Source organism: Equus asinus, chromosome 6 (genome assembly GCF_041296235.1).
Source record: "Equus asinus isolate D_3611 breed Donkey chromosome 6, EquAss-T2T_v2, whole genome shotgun sequence".
NCBI lineage: Eukaryota > Metazoa > Chordata > Mammalia > Perissodactyla > Equidae > Equus > Equus asinus.
This window is the reverse complement of record NC_091795.1, coordinates 101,610,892-101,628,366: the sequence shown is the minus strand read 5'-3', so window position 1 is coordinate 101,628,366 and position 17,475 is coordinate 101,610,892. Positions and strand designations below refer to the sequence as shown.

At 42.4% G+C, this 17,475-nt stretch overlaps 1 protein-coding gene across 5 annotated transcripts in view; it reads left to right on the top strand.

Moving 5' to 3' along the window:
• Positions 1-17,475, top strand: part of SNTG2 (syntrophin gamma 2) — a 346,458-nt gene that overhangs the window by 257,243 nt on the left and 71,740 nt on the right. For all 5 annotated transcript variants that reach the window (XM_070512700.1, XM_070512699.1, XM_070512698.1 and 2 more), the window contains 2 exons: positions 8,571-8,642; positions 16,665-16,871. In XM_070512700.1, coding sequence (XP_070368801.1) covers positions 8,571-8,642; positions 16,665-16,871 — 279 coding nt within the window. The remainder of the gene's footprint in view (positions 1-8,570; positions 8,643-16,664; positions 16,872-17,475) is intronic.

Here is a 17,475-nt window from a genome sequence, read left to right as displayed (position 1 = left end):
ATTTCCCACATACTCTGGGTCCCTACAGATCCATGGCATCCTCCACTGTTAACATCCTCCACCAGATGGTACATATTTTACCATGGTTGAGTCCACACTGCCACACCATAATCACCCAGCATCCATGGTTTACATTTGGGTTCACTCTTGCTGTTGTACATTCTATGGGTTTGGACAAATGTGTGGTGACTCTATCAATCGTTATGGTGTAGAGAGTAGATTCTCTGCCCTAAAACTCCTCTGTGCTCTGCCTGTGCATCCTTCTGTCCCCGACAAGCCCTGGCAGCCACTGATGTTTTTACTGGCTCTGTAGTTTTTCCTTTTCCAAAATGTCATGTAGTTGGAATCATACAGTATGTAGACTTTTCACATTGGCTTCTTTCACTCAGTAACATGAATTTAAGTTTCCCCCATGTCATTTCATGGCTTGATAGCTCATTTATTTTTATTGCTGAATGATATTCCATTGTCTGGATGTATCACAGTTCATTGATGTATTCACCTACTGAAGGACATCTTGGTTCCTTCCAAGTTTTGGCAATTATGAAGAAAACTGCTATAAACATCCACGTGCAGTTTTTTGTGTGGATGTCAGTTTTCAGTGCCTTTGAATAAATACCAAGGAGCACAGTTGCTGGATCATATGATGAGAGTATGTTTAGTTTTGTAAGAAACTGCCAGACTGTCTTCCAAAGTGACTAGACCATTTTGCATTCCCACCAGCAACATATGAGAGTTCCTGTTGCTCCGTGACCTCATCAGCATTTGGTGTTGTCAGCGTTCTGGATTTTGGCCATTTTAATGGGTATGTAGTGGTATCACATTGTTGTTTTAATTTGCATTTCCCTTATGACTTGATGTGGAGCATCTTTCCATATGCCTATTTGCCATCTGCATCTCTTCTTTGCTGAGGCATCTGTGAAGGTCTTTGACCCATCTTTTACTGAGGTTGTTTGTTTTCTAATTATTGAGTTTTAAGAGTTCTTTGTATATTTTGATTATCAGTCCTTTATCAGATGTGTCTTTTGCAAATGTGTTTTCTTAGTCTATGGTTTGTCTTCTCATTCTCTTGACAGTGTCTCTCACAGAGCATAAGTTTTTACTTTTAATGAAGTTCAGCTCATCACTTATTCTTTCAGGGATAATGCCTTTGGTGTTGTATCAAAAAAGTCATCCCCACACCCAAGGTCATCTAGGTTTTCTCCTATATAATCTTATAGGAGTTTTATAGTTAGCATTTTACATTTAGGTCTGTGATCCACTTTGCATTCATTTTTGTGAAAGGTGTAAGGTCTGTCCTAGATTCATTTTTTTGCACGTGGATGTCCAGTTCCAACACCATTTGTTGAAAAGACTGTCTTTGCTCCATCGTATTGCCTTTGCTCTTTGTCAAAGATCAGTTGACTGTATTTATGAGGTTCTGTTTCTGGACTCTATCCATTGTTCCATTGATCTGTTTGTCTTTTCTTTCACTAATACCACACTGTCTTGATTACTGTAGCTTTATGGAAAGTCTGAAAGTCTGGTAACATCAGTCCTCTGACTTTGTTCTTCTCCTTAAATGTTGTGTTGCTTATTCTGGGTCTTTAGCTTCTACTCCTAAACTTTAGAATCAGTTTGTCAATATCCACAAAATAACTTCCTGGGAATTTGATGTGCCAGGGGGTAGTTCTGGCATTCAATTTTCTTAATACCTGCACACGATGTGCTGGTAGAAGTAACGGCTGTATCTGGTCCTTTAGTAATGGGGGAGGGTGGGGAGGAGGAGCCTTCTGCGGTCCTATGACGAGGCCTCAGTCTTTTAGTGAGCCTGTGCCTCTGGACTGTGAACTTCCCAAAAATTTCTTAGTTTTTTTTCTCCCCTCTTAGGTGGGCAAGGATGGCTAGAGGGGGATGGAGCTGGGTGTTTCCCTCCCCCAGGTCAGTAAGGCTCTGATCAAACCCCATCAGGTTAAGCTCTGTGAACTAGTTTCCCCTGAGGGCAGCCTTGTTGAGGACAGTGTTGTGGGCTGTTTCAGAATAGTTCCTTTCCTCTTCTCCCTGCTGGAGGCATGAAGGGATTTTTCTCCAGTATTTACTGTGGGAGCCTGGCCCAGCTCCTGGAGGTAAATCTCAGCATATTGTGAGGCCCCCGTGACTGGCCCGCTGGAGTTTTTAGTTCTCTCAGACTTGTCTGCTCTGAGCCTCCCGCGATTTGCTATCTACTGTTCAGGGCTTCCTGCCGGTGCTGGTTCCACCAGCGGTTTCCACTCTGGGCCTCTGCTCTGGGAAGACGCGATGACCTGTACGGATCTATCGATACCCCAGTTTTGGGGGCAGCGGTTTGCCCTGTGTCCTTCCCTCTCCTGTGGATCCAAGAAGAGTTGTTGATTTTTCTATCCGTTCAGCTTTTTACTTGCTGTTAGGTAGGAGCGTTACCAAAACAAAATGGTTGAGTTGAAATTAAAGCCTTCACCAGAAGGAGGTGTCACACTTCAGAATAAAATTTATTTGCTGCAAATAAAGACACTAAGGTGAATTGCTTCCCAAGCCATGGCTCCCCGAGCAAGAGGAAGCAGGTACCTTTTATTTCCGATGAGGAATGAATATTCAGAAGGGAAGTTCCGTCATCACACATAGAGGTGGGCATTTGCTTGCGCAGGCGCAGTTTGACAACATGCTTCCACGTACATCACGTGTTATGGGAATAAGGCCTAAGCTCCTCCTGGGGCAGAGATCCTAACATTAAAGTGAAGCCAGCTTGACTCTTGGGTACTTCTCAATCTGTCTGTGCAGGCGTCATGCAGTTTGGACGGTGGGGTTTGGACCAGTTCAGGTCACTTGGTGATCACCTCTCTTACTTAACTGAAAAACACATTTGAGAAACAATTAAGTGCTTTGAGTTACTTCGGGCAGTTAGTCATGACAGAAGTGGTGACTTTCAAGCTCCTTACATACAGAACCAGAAACATAGCTTTTTAAATAGAAAAAAGATCAAGTACAGTCAAGTCTCGGGATACAAAATCAACGTGCAAAAATCAGTTGCATTTCTAGACACTAACAACGAAGTCACAGAAAGAGAAATTAAGAATACAATCTCATTTATAATTGCAACAAAAGGAATAAAATACCTAGGAATAAACTTAACCAAAGAGGTGAAAGATCTGTACACTGAAAACTATAAAACGTTGTTGAAAGAAATCGAAGAAGACAAAAAGAAATAGAAAGATATTCCGTGCTCTTGGATTAGAAGAATTAACATCGTTAAAATGTCCATACTTCCTAAAGCAATCTATAGATTCAGTGGACTCCCTATCAAAGTTCCAACAACGTTTTTCACAGAAATAGAACAAAGAATTCTAAAATTTATTTGGAACAAGAAAAGACCCCGAATAGCCAAAGGATTCCTGAGAAAAAAGAACAAAGCTGGAGGTATCACACTCCCTGATTTCAAAATATACTACAAAGCCATAGTAACCGAAACAGCATGGTACTGGCACAAAAACAGACACACAGATCAATGGAACAGAATCCAGAGCCCAGAAATAAACCCACACATCTATGGAGAGCTAATATTCGACAAGGGAGCCAAGAGCATAGGATGGAGAAAGGAGAGTCTCTTCAATAAATGGTGTTGGGAAAACTGGACAGCCACATGCAAAAGAATGAAAGTAGACCATTACCTTACACCATGCACAAAAATCAACTCAAAATGGATTAAAGACTTGAATGTAAGATCTGAAACCATGAAAATTCTAGAAGTAAACATAGGCAGTACGCTCTTTGACATCGGTCTTAGCAGCATATTTTCAAGTACCATGTCTGACCGGGCAAGGGAAACAAAAGAAAAAATGAACAAATGGGACTACATCAAACTAAAAAGCTTCTGCACAGCAAAGGAAACCATCAACAAAATGAAAAGACAACCTAACAATTGGGAGAAGATATTTGCAAACCACATATCAGATAAGGGGTTAATATCCAAATTATACAGAGAACTCACACAGCTCAACAACAAAAAAACCAACAACCCAATTAGAAAATGGGCAAAAGATCTGAACAGAGATTTCTCCAAAGAAGATACAGAGATGGCCAACAGGCAAATGAAAAGATGCTCAACATCATTAGCTATCAGGGAAATGCAAATCAAAACTACAATGAGGTATCACCTCACTCCGGTCAGAATGGCTATAATTAACAAGACAGGAAACAACAAATGTTGGAGAGGGTGTGGAGAGAAGGGAACCCTCATACACTGCTGGTGGGAGTGCAAACTGGTGCAGCCACTATGGAAGGCAGTATGGAATTTCCTCAGAAAATTAAGAATAGATCTACCATATGATCCAGCTATTTCACTGCTGGGTATTTATCCAAAGAACTTGAAAACGCAAGGGCATAAAGATACCTGCACCCCTATGTTCACTTCAGCATTATTCACAATAGCCAAGACTTGGAAGCGACCTAGGTGCCCATCCAGGGACGAATGGATAAAGAAGATGTGGTACTTATGCACAATGGAATACTACCCAGCCATAAGAAATGATGAAATCCGGCCATTTGTGACAACATGGATGGACCTTGAGGGCATTATGCTGAGTGAAATAAGTCAGAGGGAGCAAGTCAAATACTGTATGATCTCACTCATAAGTGGAAGATAAAAACAACGACAAACAAGCACATAGCAATGGAGAATGGATTGGTGGTTACCATGGGGGAAGAGGGAAGGGCAAAAGGGGTGATTAGGCTCACATGTGAGGGGATGCACTATAATTAGTTTTTGAGTGGTGAACGTTATATAATCTACACAGAATTCGAAATATATTATGATGTACATCCAAAAGCTATATAATGTTATAACCCAATGTTACTGCAATTAAAAATAAATAAAATTGGAAAAAAACATTAAAAAATAAAAAAAATAAGTAAAATGGAAAAAAAAAGAGATCAAACTTTGCCATTACATAATGGGATTATGCTGGTTTAAAATGAAATGTTTTAAATTATTTTTCATATATTACCCAAAATAACAAAGGCATATTTTAAAATGGGAGCTAGAAAGAGTTTATGAAACAATAAAAGAGATTTACCCTGTAAGTATTAGGGAAATAGTGGCTTAGTAGAATAAGTTGTAAATTAATAGTACAAGCTATGTGTTCTGAGTGGAATCTTTCCATCTCACGGCCGTGGGATTGCCAGTGTGTGGTTTACCCTCTTCAACATTTTCTCCCATTCTTTGACCCGATAATAAATGGCAACTGCAACGCCCACAGGATCATGGGGAACATTGAATGACTTAATTTATCCATTTATGAATGTGTTTGAAAACTAGCACATTTGAATTTAACAGATGAAATTTTATTATTAATATTCAGCAACTTCTCATTGTAAAAGCAATACACAAAATATGGTGAGTGAGTTTGTACCCAAACATTTATATATCTTTTTTTCTGGCTTTGGATCTTGTATCCTGGAGCTGGTGGCAATTTGCCAGTAATGATTTCTGCTTTGCCCAAATCTAAAACCACCTTCTGTTCAGCTTTATCCTGTAGATTCCCTTATTTATTTAATCCAGACATGAATCGTAGGGTCTCTGGCTGAAGGGGACTAGGACTTGGGCACAGCGCATCTTGGCGGCACAGCACGGGCTGCGCTGCGCAGATGGGGACATCAGGGGATAAACCTGGGAGCTGCGTTCCTCGGGCTCAGGAGAGGGGCGGCCACCTTACTAAGGGAGACAGGCGAGGAGGAGGGGTCTCTGGTCCGTTTCCCTTTAGAGCACGAGCAGGTGGCTCCAGGAAGTTAGCTCTGTGGACGTCCGGAGGACGCCTGTCCCTCCCCTCCGTGTGGGGGTCACCACCCAGTCGTCCTTCCCCCCCGGGGTCTGATTTTGCTCAGAAAGCTTGACTGCATTCGCCAAGCCTGGTTTCTCAATACTTTGTGTTAGGATATTTAGATGAATTCTTAAAAGGCCCAGAGATTCTGAGGCAGATAATTTAGGAAAACCTAAAAGAAAACATCCTGTACTCAAGGATGGCTTCTGAGGTCCTTCAAGACAAGGGAAAGGGAAGAAAGAAGGCGAAGGCGCCATGGGAGGAGGACAAGGCCCGAGGCTTCCAGCCGAGTTATCCTGTGGAGAGCAGAGGGAGCCCGGAGGCGGGGTGCTCGCCGGCTCTCTCCACTTCACTAGCAGATGCTGGAAGAGCGGGGTTCAACCAGCATTCCCCCGCCGTCTCCCTCTCCCCCGTTAGCCAGAAGAGTTATTTCTGATTTGCAGAGTCTGAGGAATCATGTTTCAGCTCTTCATGTTTTCAGACATCATTCAAATGTATTAAATAACAGTTACAAAATCAATTTTACAGCATCCTATAGCATTTACATAGAAATCATATAGCAGTTGCCTATCAATATGCAAGGAATATTGGAAGCAATTTTAAGAATATCAATTAGGCAAGTAGCTTCTATCATTTAAAAAATTTTTACTTGGAAAGAAATAATTTAAGTGCAGATTTGTAGACTGAAGAAATATTAGACAATTGTTTTCTAATATAGAATTACTCTAGATCAACCCTAGGCTACATATTAAGGGTTCCACAATAATATTAAAAGATGGAAGACAGTACATCTTATAGTCAAAAATTTCTGCTACATTGCCATCAAATGTAGTCAAATAAAATAGAAAACTATCAGCTATCATTTTTTGGGAAAAGTATTGATGGTATATGGTTACAAAACCATTAGTCTTTTCTTTCAGTCTCAGAGTCTGGTAATTTTCTTTTCGTCACGTGCTCGTTGGAGAAATCAAAACATCCGCTGGGATCGTTCCCCTTGTCCTGGTTTCTGAGTCACAGTAAGGATTTAACAATAGCGTGGGTTGCATCCCACTCTTATCATATAAGTCATTTCTCCGAGGACAGGAAGATCCTATAATGGCGCAGAGCACTTCTCTCCACATCTTTCTCTTACTCTTAGAAATTTTCACCCCTTTCCACAAAAGAAGTGCATTCCTAAAAACTAAACAGTAGAATAAATCATGTTTGCTGCATTAGAGGTCCTTTGATTTGAGGAAATCATGTCATGGAGCATCTAGTTTGCAAAATAAGGAATTCCTTTGTAGCATGAATAATGATTAAATATGCTTCTGCTTTGTAAATATAGTTTTCTTAATTCACCGTCCATCCTGCCTTTCTTCCCCCATCTGTTTTTCTTCTTTTCCTTTTTAACAAAGGTGTCAGGCAGGCTCTTCAACCTCTGGTTCTTTTCTTAAAAGGCCAGCACAACAGAGTTGCCAAGAACATAATGCACGTACGAATCACTCAGGAATAGTCTTAAAACACAGACTCTGATCTGGCTGGCCAGGGACTGACCTGAGATTCTACATTTCTGATGAGTTTCCAGGAGATGCTGAGGCTGCTGGTCCACATGTCACACTTTAAGATTCCTTTGCAAATACATCAGTAGTAAATTACTTAAAAATAAAAATCAAGATGTCTGAGCCCCTCTCCAAACTGGCCAAATCTGAACCATTCAAATGGTTGAGTTGGTGAAACATTCTGTGGGCTTTAGAATGACTGATTATGTCTCAAGTATTTTATTTGGTGAAATGATTACTAGGAGGTCACTAATTCATTAACTACATGGTCACTTCAATATTTCAAAGACACAACACTGTGAACATTTGATTATTTTTATTTTTAATGGTTGAAAAGTGCAAGGTAAACAACGAACAATCCAGATTTGTTACACTCCTGAGTATTTCAGATTTTTCTAGATGAAATATTTTAATTTAGAGATCATATATGCGAACGTGAATTGTAAACCATGAAACAGCATTCAAAAGTTGGACGAATTTGATCATTATTATTGTTAAAATTGTTATGAACTATAAGTCAGGACAGTCATGACATGTTCAATTAAATTGATAAGTTAATAAATGTTCTATTCATTTCCTAAATAGAATTGACTAGTAGGTTTAGTCCTAAAGAGCAGGACTGTAGACACAATATTTCTTCCCCAGGGTCACACTCCAGCCAATATATAAATTTCATGTGCAAATTCATTACCCTCTTAAATTCTCTAAATTTAACCTAAAATTAGCCCTTAATTTAAAGTAACAGGAATCCAAAATGAAATCCTAAAATTATGCCCAATTGTGTAATAGATAAGTACCTGCACTAGCCAGTGCTTGTAACAGCAACGTATCTAAACGTGTTCATCGCACACACCAACAGAGATGAGCAGGGGCTGCTCATCAACATCCTCAGCGGCATGTGGTTTAGGGCGCCTCTGTCCTACTTGCTGTTTAGTAAAGACACATTGAATCACTCCATGGTTGTAAACCTTTAACTTCTCCAACTAAAAGTAGCATGTTTCATTTCATATATACTTTTAAAAACATTCCAGCTTTATCGAGGTGTAATTGACAAATGAAATCGTAGCATATGTAAAGTGTACAATGTGATGATTTGACTCACACGTACATTGTGAAATGATTCCCACTATCAGGTTCATTACCACATCCACCATCTCACAGAGTTACTTTTTTGTGTGTGAGAACCATTAAGATTTATGCATATGTTTTATATTTCTTGCAGGTGAGCACATTAGACTGGGTCCGAGCAGAAAAAATCTATAACCTCTGTGAGGTACTATTTAAAGTTCACAAGGTAGGTACTCTTTGCACAGTAGATGCTTTCGTGTAAAGAAGATGTCCCTTTGGGTTTAAAGAGTGAGAGAAAGATTTGTTTACCACCATCCATTGAAATAGTAAAATAACATTAAAATCTAGATTCATCCCACTATCCTATCCTAAAAGTTGACTTCTAATTGCTCATTGAGGGGATGGATGGATGGATGGATGGATGGATGGATGGATGGACAGTTAGATGGATGGATGGACAGATGGATGGATGGATAGACAGTTAGATGGATAGATGGATGGACGGTTGGATGGATAGACAGATAGATGGATGGAAGGACAGACAGACACGTAATATATGTGCACACACTGGGGAGAGTGTGTGTTAGTCCCTTCCAGTTGCTGTTGACTTTAAGAAATCGGATATAAATCTGTGTCCTGAAAGCTTTCTTATTTAAGCCTGGCCTGAGCCGACCAGAATAATTAATCAAATAATTCTACTCCTCTCAGAAGGAAAGTGCTCGTTAGCTAAGAAAGGGCAAAGTTTTATCCTTAACATTCGTATCAAGCTTTCAGAATAATCAATTTAGTTGGATGGCTCCAAAGTAGTTAATCCACTGCCACAAAATCAATTTTCCTGTTTCTGCTGGGATGACCCCTCATTGTGTAATGACCGCTCTGTTCTGACAAGGACTCTCAGTGTAGCAGGAGGCCAGGGTTTCCCCGGGAGCGTTAGTGGTACCCGTGCTTGCTTGCTGCAGCTGTGTGTCGGCACGTTAGAGGAAAAGACAACTGGGTATTTAAGTGCAGATTCCACCAAAACAAGCAAACCTGGGCAGTGCAGTTAGTTCGTTGGTACAGACTCTCGGCACCCCTCAGGTTTGTAGAGAATTCTTCATGACACTGAGTTATGCACAGAAGTTGGGGTGTTGACCTGAGGTGAAGACAATGTGGGAAAGAAATGAAAATAGCTCATTGTCACTAGGTGAACAGAGGTGAGGAGCAGATTACACTTTGCCAAATATCCCCCCCATACGCACACCACCACCCGGAGGGGTCACTCCCCATGGTGGGGAGGTCGGGTTGGGCCTGACCATGGGATTCCTCTCGGCCGGGGGTGCTCCTGGCTGTGCCTTGAGCCCTGGCCTTCGGTGAGGTTTGGTCTGTGGTTATCCTGCGGCTACTGTGAAAGGACACAGGGTGGACCCGCCCATCCACGGCAGATGAGGGACACGTGGGGCAGAGCTGCACGACCCCAAGCCCCAAACCATCCAGCCCGGACCAGCTGAGGCCTAGCTGACTCCCAGGCGCAGGAAACCAAGGCACTGCTGGAGGTTCTCTGGTTGGCTGTGCACACTGACACGCTGCCCGATCGCACGGGCCCTGCATTAGACCTGAGCGTCAGCACTGACTTCATGGATTGAAGCTCTACTTTGCTTCTCTAAGCCCCAGTTTCCTCGTCTGTGACATGGGGGCAGTAGTAACCCTTTTGTATTTTGTTTTAGGATGCTCTCTGCAGGGTTGTGTTAATTAAGTGGGATTATGACTACACACCCTCGTCATAGTGAAGTGCTTACTAAGTGCGGCCTTCTGAGGTCATGTTTGAGGTCCCTGACCTCTGTGTTCCTGGGAGGTGCGATCCTCTCTCTAGCACCTCAGGTCCAGGGCAGTACGTGTGTCGGTGGTTCTCAATCTTGTCTGTGCATTTGAATCATCTGGAAGGAGCTTAAAAAAAAAACCTAAAGATTTCATTTTATCTGAGATGTGACCCAGACACCTGTATTCATTTTTTTAAGCTTCCTTGGTAATGTTACTATGTAGCTAAATCTGAGAACTACTATTACACACCATGTCAACTCTGTTGTGAAACGATTCCTTGTAAATAAATAACATTTTATTGCACCGATAAATTCCTTGGAATTGTTATATTTTGAGATAGAACCTTAGTGATCAGAGGTGATGTTCTATCAGCACCATTGATGAGACAGGAGAGTATCCATCTGCTGTAACAATGCTAGTAGTGACAACACGCGTCTTTGGACAGTCTGCTTCTTAACACTGAGACCAAGTGAAAGTTACCAGACCGTGTTGGGAGCAGATATGCTGGGAGCTCAGGTTGGGGGCGCAGGGGAAGGGGGAATGGAGATATCTGGTCAACCTGCAGGCTTCAGTGATGTCTCAGAAGTAAGTTATACACCCTGGAGTAATACTTTCTCTAGACTTTCCCTAAAAAGACAGGCAGCAAGCCCTAACCAGATCATGGGGGTGGGTGGAGTTTGGGGGCTGTGTCCTACCAACTAGGAGCTTTCCTTTATTCTGGGAAAATACCCATCAAGGAATGATTTCTTCCAACAGCAAAACAGCCTAGATCAAAAGCATTGACTTTGTGTAAACAGACATGTAAGGGGTGACAGGCACAGCCTTAAAGGGAGGGAGGCGTCCGTTCACAGTTGTTAGACTTTCTGAGTCCTGGTGTGGGGAGAGCAGTGCACCATGCATGTAAGTCTCTATTGTCTTTTTCATGTGGGAGTATGCAAATTAAAGCAGGAATTCTGTATATAAATGGAAAGCTAAAGCTTTTTGCGGTTTTCAGTATGTTTTGTCTGAGAATTTGACCCTGAAGAGTCATTAATCAAAAGTTAGAAGTTTTAAATGAAGACATGTTTGAAAGTTTGGTTTGCTTCCTTGAATTGAAAATATCATCAAAAATTATTCTCTCACTGTATTTGTAGTTGCTTTATTTTAAATTGAGATCTGGAATTTTAGATCTGCATTTAATAAAAGTACATACAAGGGAAATACATTCCCATGATAATATTATCATAATGGTAAATTATTTCCAATTTTTTAAAACAAATTCACGTGGCCATATATTTCTACATTTTGCTACTTTTGTTGACAACAATAGGGAAAGACTTGAAGAAAAGGCCTCATGGATTTAAACGGCAGCTCAGCAGTACAGGCTGTGATGAGCAACAGCGGAAATAAAACCATCGAATGCTCATGAAACGAACTGCACCATGCTAGGCACAGTCCTCAAAAAAGATCTGAAAGAAATAGAATAAAATATTGATTATGATACTGACTATGATTATCTCTCAGTGATGACTTTACAGACTGTTTAGGTTTTGGTCTTTTAACTTTTCTGCATTTTCTCAGTTGTCTATAGCATGAATGCATTATTTTCAAAACCATTTAAAAAAAACCTATTATGTTAAAATTAGTCTTGTAGTAGTATGTAACATGTATAGAATTTCATTCATTGACATTTCATAAAAGAGTTTCCTGGAAGAATTCTTAAGTCTTTTTTCTTTATTTTACATGAGCTCCTCATTATCCTTGTCTGGCTTTTTTCCACCTTGTTTGTATGGCCACTCTTCATACATCTGAGATGTTCTTCTGGTATTGGGATGTCTTCAAAGGATCATTGTATTTTATACATGTCCTTCACTAATAAACTATGCGACTGCTTCTTTTGTATCCAGCTTAGTTTCCCAGGAAGATTGAAAACAAAAATTTTAGTCAATAAACGTGCTACAAAATGATTATGAAATCATGAAATTAGCCAGGAGAATGGCTATAGCTAAAGTATTAAACTCATTATGGGGCAAATAACAATAATAATAAATTTATAGCATTCAACGTTTTTAAAAGGAGATTGAATTCTGTGAGTTCAATGTCCTATTTGGAAGTCTTAAATAGCAACCTTACAAAATGATATCTCCCTTTTGAACATACCTTTAATTGTTGGTGTTGACCATTTTGTACATGTGAATTTTAAATTATAAGCATTTAATTCATTTTTCAGAAATTGAAATGAATGTATGATTATCATAAGAATTAGCACTTTTAGAGTGGACTTTTTTTAATGACTTGTTTTCATAATCATAAACTATAGCCATTACTATTTGGTCCAGAAATCTAATTTTGTAGTTATGCTTTTGTTTTTCTATGACATTTTCTCATCTTCAAAAATTACTTTTTCCAGTTCTTAAAATTATATGTTCTATATTTCTACATTCACCATCAAATAGATGAGCGAATTGCACCAATTGGCCTTGATTGCAATCATGGCTTAATTTATAACCAGCCTCCCGTGGTGCGTGGGGACAGCACCTTTCATCAGTGAGGGACAGCCTGCAGGAAAGCAAGCGGACGTCCCCTCTCAACGTAGGAAGATTCAAGTTCCAGTTTTCAGTAAATTAGATTCACTCATGTTTGGCAGAGGCTCTTGATAGTCGTGTCTGTGTTTGTTGAGTGCTTGCCCTGGAGCCTTGGCAACTGCTCTGTTTATACCCTGCGCGAATCCTCGCTCCACCTGAGGAGTTAATCCATATTCTCTCCATCTTACAGCTAAGAACTCAGAAGCACAAAGTGGGAGAGTAGCTTCCAGAAGCCTCACTGGAGGCAGGTGGGACCCAGGTTTGCTTGGCTTCCAGCTCATCTCAAACCCTATTCTGTTTTGCTTGTTGGACACACTGGTGTCTGGGAATCTCCCCAGAGTGTACGCTAAGAGTCTCTAACCTGTTCTCCAGACACCTTTCAAGCTGTGCCGTTTGTACAATTAGGATATGGAGGGGAGTCTTCCTGATGGTTCCCCCACAGTTCCTCAGGGCAAAAGTCACACTGATCAAAGTGGAACAGGCGAAGAGGATGTCCCAGCTGCCTCGACAGGGCAGAGAGAGGGACCCAACTCCACTGAAGTGAAGGGCAGGTCTCTCTAAGAGCTGGGGTGCGGGGAGACCATGGCCGTGTGTGTGTGCTAAGTGGCCCCACCCAAGGGAGAAGTACTCTCATGTCTTCACGGTAGATGCACTTTCACAACTTGGAGTCAGCCCATGATGTTCAGCTCCCGCCTGGCACAGAGACTGGGAGACGGGCACCGTGTCCCTTGAGGTTTCCATCCCAAGGGGAAGGCTCCCAGGTCCTGGAGAAAGTCAGCCCTGGGCTGTAGAACTGGCAAGAGGCTTTTAAGAAGACTGGCATCTCAAAGGGACAGAGAAAGGATTGACAGTGATGAGTTTTCTAAGGTAAATGCTCTAAGGATGGGCGGCCAAGGCCTGGAGTAGGGGGCTGCGTGCAGGTTAGCGAGCTGAGGGGATGAAGGCTTGCTCATCACTCCTCATCTCTCTACAGCGACTCACCCACCTTTAACTCTGTAACGGCTCCCGAGCTTGGAGTCATGCTGACACACCGCAGTCCACAAGGGCTGACGTTTGTTTCACAAAGAGCTGCAGGAAATATCTGGGGAAATGAGCTACGTGTGGATCATTAATTTCACTGACATTGCATTTATTACACGTTATTTTTTGTGAGGCTAAACAGTTTGTATTCCAGAAAACAGTACGTATGAAATCCTTCAGAGTTCTTTCATGGGATTCCTCAGGTCATTCCAAAGCTATTTTTTATTCTTCCTACTGGTTCTTGAATATGGGGCCCAGCTCACTGATCTGTCAGTTCAAATGAAGAGCCATAGACGGGATCCTGTTTGATCCAGTGACCTTGTTCCTCAGAACTGATTCCAAACAAGTAATCCACAGGAGTCAAAGAGCTGTGTGCATGAAAATATTAACGATATTCTTTCTTCGTGAATATTTGAAGAATTATCAAAAGACCATTGAAAAATGGTTAAAAATCTAATATGATCCTATATTTTTACTCTAATAAAATCATGTTACAAATTTATACAATTACAAATAGATGTGCGTGAAAGGCAATGTAAAACAACGAATCAGATGACAAAAGGTAGTCGTAATAGAGCTACTTCTTTTTAAAATTTCCTTTATTTTTGCTCTAGTTATTTCAAAATAAATAGAAGCAGGAAAAAACCTGAGTAATTTTAAGAAATAGTCTTTTGTTTTGTTTCCAGAAAAGTGAACCTGAGATGGTGTCTGCGTTCTTACCGTCTGGGCAGAGGCACTTTTCAGCTGTGGGTCAGCGGGAAGTGTTGTAGACAGGGTGATCCCTCACTTAGTCAGGAAGCCAGTTACCAAATATGAGACACCAAAGTTAAATCTGTACCGCGACTCAGCATGGCCTTAAAGATCATGTGTTCCTATGTAAGTCTAACCTGAGCTAATATGATGAGGATGCGTGTGCCGTATGCTGTATCTGTGCTGTTATTTAAAGCCAGTAACGACTTGCCCTTGTGGCCCGATTTTATGGTTCAGAAATGGAGGCTCACACACAAGTCAAAGGCTCAAGGTCAACAGGTAATAATTGGCAAAGAGCTGTCTCAAGTCTTGTCTGTCTGACTCCAAAACTTGCTTCCTTCTACTACAATACACAGCTCCCCAACGACAACTGGTGGCAGGAAGGAAGTAATTAGCCGTTCAGTTGATGGCAACACCCATACAAACACTTTCCAAGAGTTCTTCTTTGGTTGTCAGCCTTGACATTGATTCAGTGGTTACAGACATAATTTCTGAAAAGTCAAGTCAGTGACTAATATCTTGTTGTCATTGTTTGTGACACACAGTCCTACTTACTGAATAGTCCCTGTGTATCCCAGTCTGAGGTGAAGGATCTTGGAGCCCCAAATCAAGGTGTAATCTCTGTACCCAGAGTTCGTTTAGGATTAGGAACATAGGCACACAGACACACTGCACCACACCACACACACATGTACAGACACGCACGTGCACACCATGAGGCACTAGGCATCTATAGGATGCACAAGGATAAATGGCGCTGGTAACCGGAAGCAGGAGGCAGCATAGCGTGGAGTCCTCCCAGAGCCAGCCGGGGGCCAGCAGAGAAGCCAGAATAGCCCCCTGGAGAACCCGGGAGCCCACCCTCCACCCCTCAGTGGTCACTTTTACCCACAAACCTGTGCACGGGAAGCATGTTGCAAATAAAACCATTCAGCCAGCTACTGAGTTCACGCACATCTGGGGAATCAACTTTGAACATAAGTGCGAACAGGGTGTGTCTGGTTAGGCTAGATGGCCCAAGTGGATCGAAACATCTCAAAATCGCAATGTGAAGACCTGGCATGCGGGCACCTCCCTTCCCTTCTGCTGCCACCCACTGAGCTGAGATAACATCATGCTCCCTCAGGCACTCTGCAACCTCGGCAGGGTGTCCACCTTCCTTCCCCGACCTTGGGGGGAGGCCGGCACAGTGGCCGGCGTGGGCTCTTCCGTGCGTGTGTGGAATGAGTGAAGAATGGGTGAGCTGAAGGCTGACATGAATCTAGAGGGGACAGAGACGGAGACGGGGAGAGACCATGTCAGCCGGGCACTGGCCCTCGCCTGCCATCACTGGCTCACCTGAGGCACGAAGTCTTCAGCTGTAGTATCTGTGAGAGAAGTGAGTCCTAAAGGTGGGCTGCTACTTCAATGAGCGTGGAGAAGTGGTGGAGACCCCTAGATACGTCGTGCACCGCAGGCACAGAGGTCAGAGCTGCCAGGACCTGCACAAAGCAAATCTGGGATCAGTAAACATGCTGGAGTGGATTTATATTATCGGGTTAAATTATTAACCAGAAAGAACAACAGCTCTTTTTTTGTTGTTTTAACATTTGCTGTTGAAAATATTTCAAAAATATTTATCTTTTTGGTCAAGACCTCTGGGTTCACATAATCAGACCTCGGGTGGCTCAGTGCCCTGCAGGGCCTCCGAGATGTTCTGAGCATCACGTCCTTTTATTCAGGACGCAAATGTGAGGAGGAGCCTCGTGGTTCCGGAGGAGCAGAGAGGAGAGGCCTGTGCAGTGCCTTTGCTGTTTCCAGCGTTTGCTGGTTTTGTGCTAAACTGGAGCAGGAAAGTCTCACTACTTTGACCTTAGAAGTTCTGGTTACCAGTAATTTGAGTGAAAGGTGCTTACAGAAAATTAGGACTTGGACATAATTTACGTACCAATATTTATTTAGGGGCCTGTTTCCAGTCCACTCATACAGGAGAAGGACACTCTGCTCCTGAATTTGCCTCTGGGTGTGTGATGGGCAGGGACCGGACGCGGCCTCCACCCCTCCCAGGTCCCTGGGCCCCCAGTCTGGGAACCACCTTCCAACTCTGCTCTGTTTTCACTCCGTGCTCTTCTTCTCAGTTCTGGCTTACAGATGACTGCTGGTTACAAGCGAACTTCTACCTGGGTCTTCACGACTTTGACTTGGAGGACCAGAGGCCGTACTGCTTCAGCGTCATGGTCGGCCACGGCAAGGGTCACTTTTTCAACGTGGAACTGGGGAGTGAGCTGGCCGTGTGGGAGAAGTCGTTCCAGAGAGCCACTTTCATGGAAGTTCAGAGGACCGGGGTAAGCGACTCACACTTTGCTCAGTGAAAACTTGCCTGGACACCGGAAACATGGTAATTAAAGCAGGCATAACAGTTTATTTCAGAAAAGGACCAATCTTTAAAGTTGAACGTTTCGTGTCAAGTGGGGTCTTTCTGCTCGATGTGCTGTAATGCGAGTTACCATACGCGTGGGTAGTGTGGGGGAAGGTGAGACGGAGAAGAACCCTAAGCCCATCTGTCCTTGAGGAGACGCACGTCCACTGTTTTACATTTAGTGTGAGGAGCGGCCAGAGCTCTGCACCTGAGGGACCCAGCTCGCAGACACCAGTATTCCTCATTCATGGCGTCTTCTCGTAGGCTGTGTTTACAGCAGACAGAACAAGCGGCAATAATTGGTCATGACGTTCCCTGGACGTTTGTAATATTTTAAGGCACTTAATGGCCCTTCTTCTCAAACTTAATGATCCGAAGGAGAATATAAAATAGCTTGTGGCTCTGAATTGCTTTTCCCTTCTCACGACAGCAAATAAATCACTCACAAATTTCAATGTATATCAATTGGTTCGGCTGAAGAGGAATGTGTCATACTCCTTGTTATCATAAATAGTGGGGTCCCGTTCACT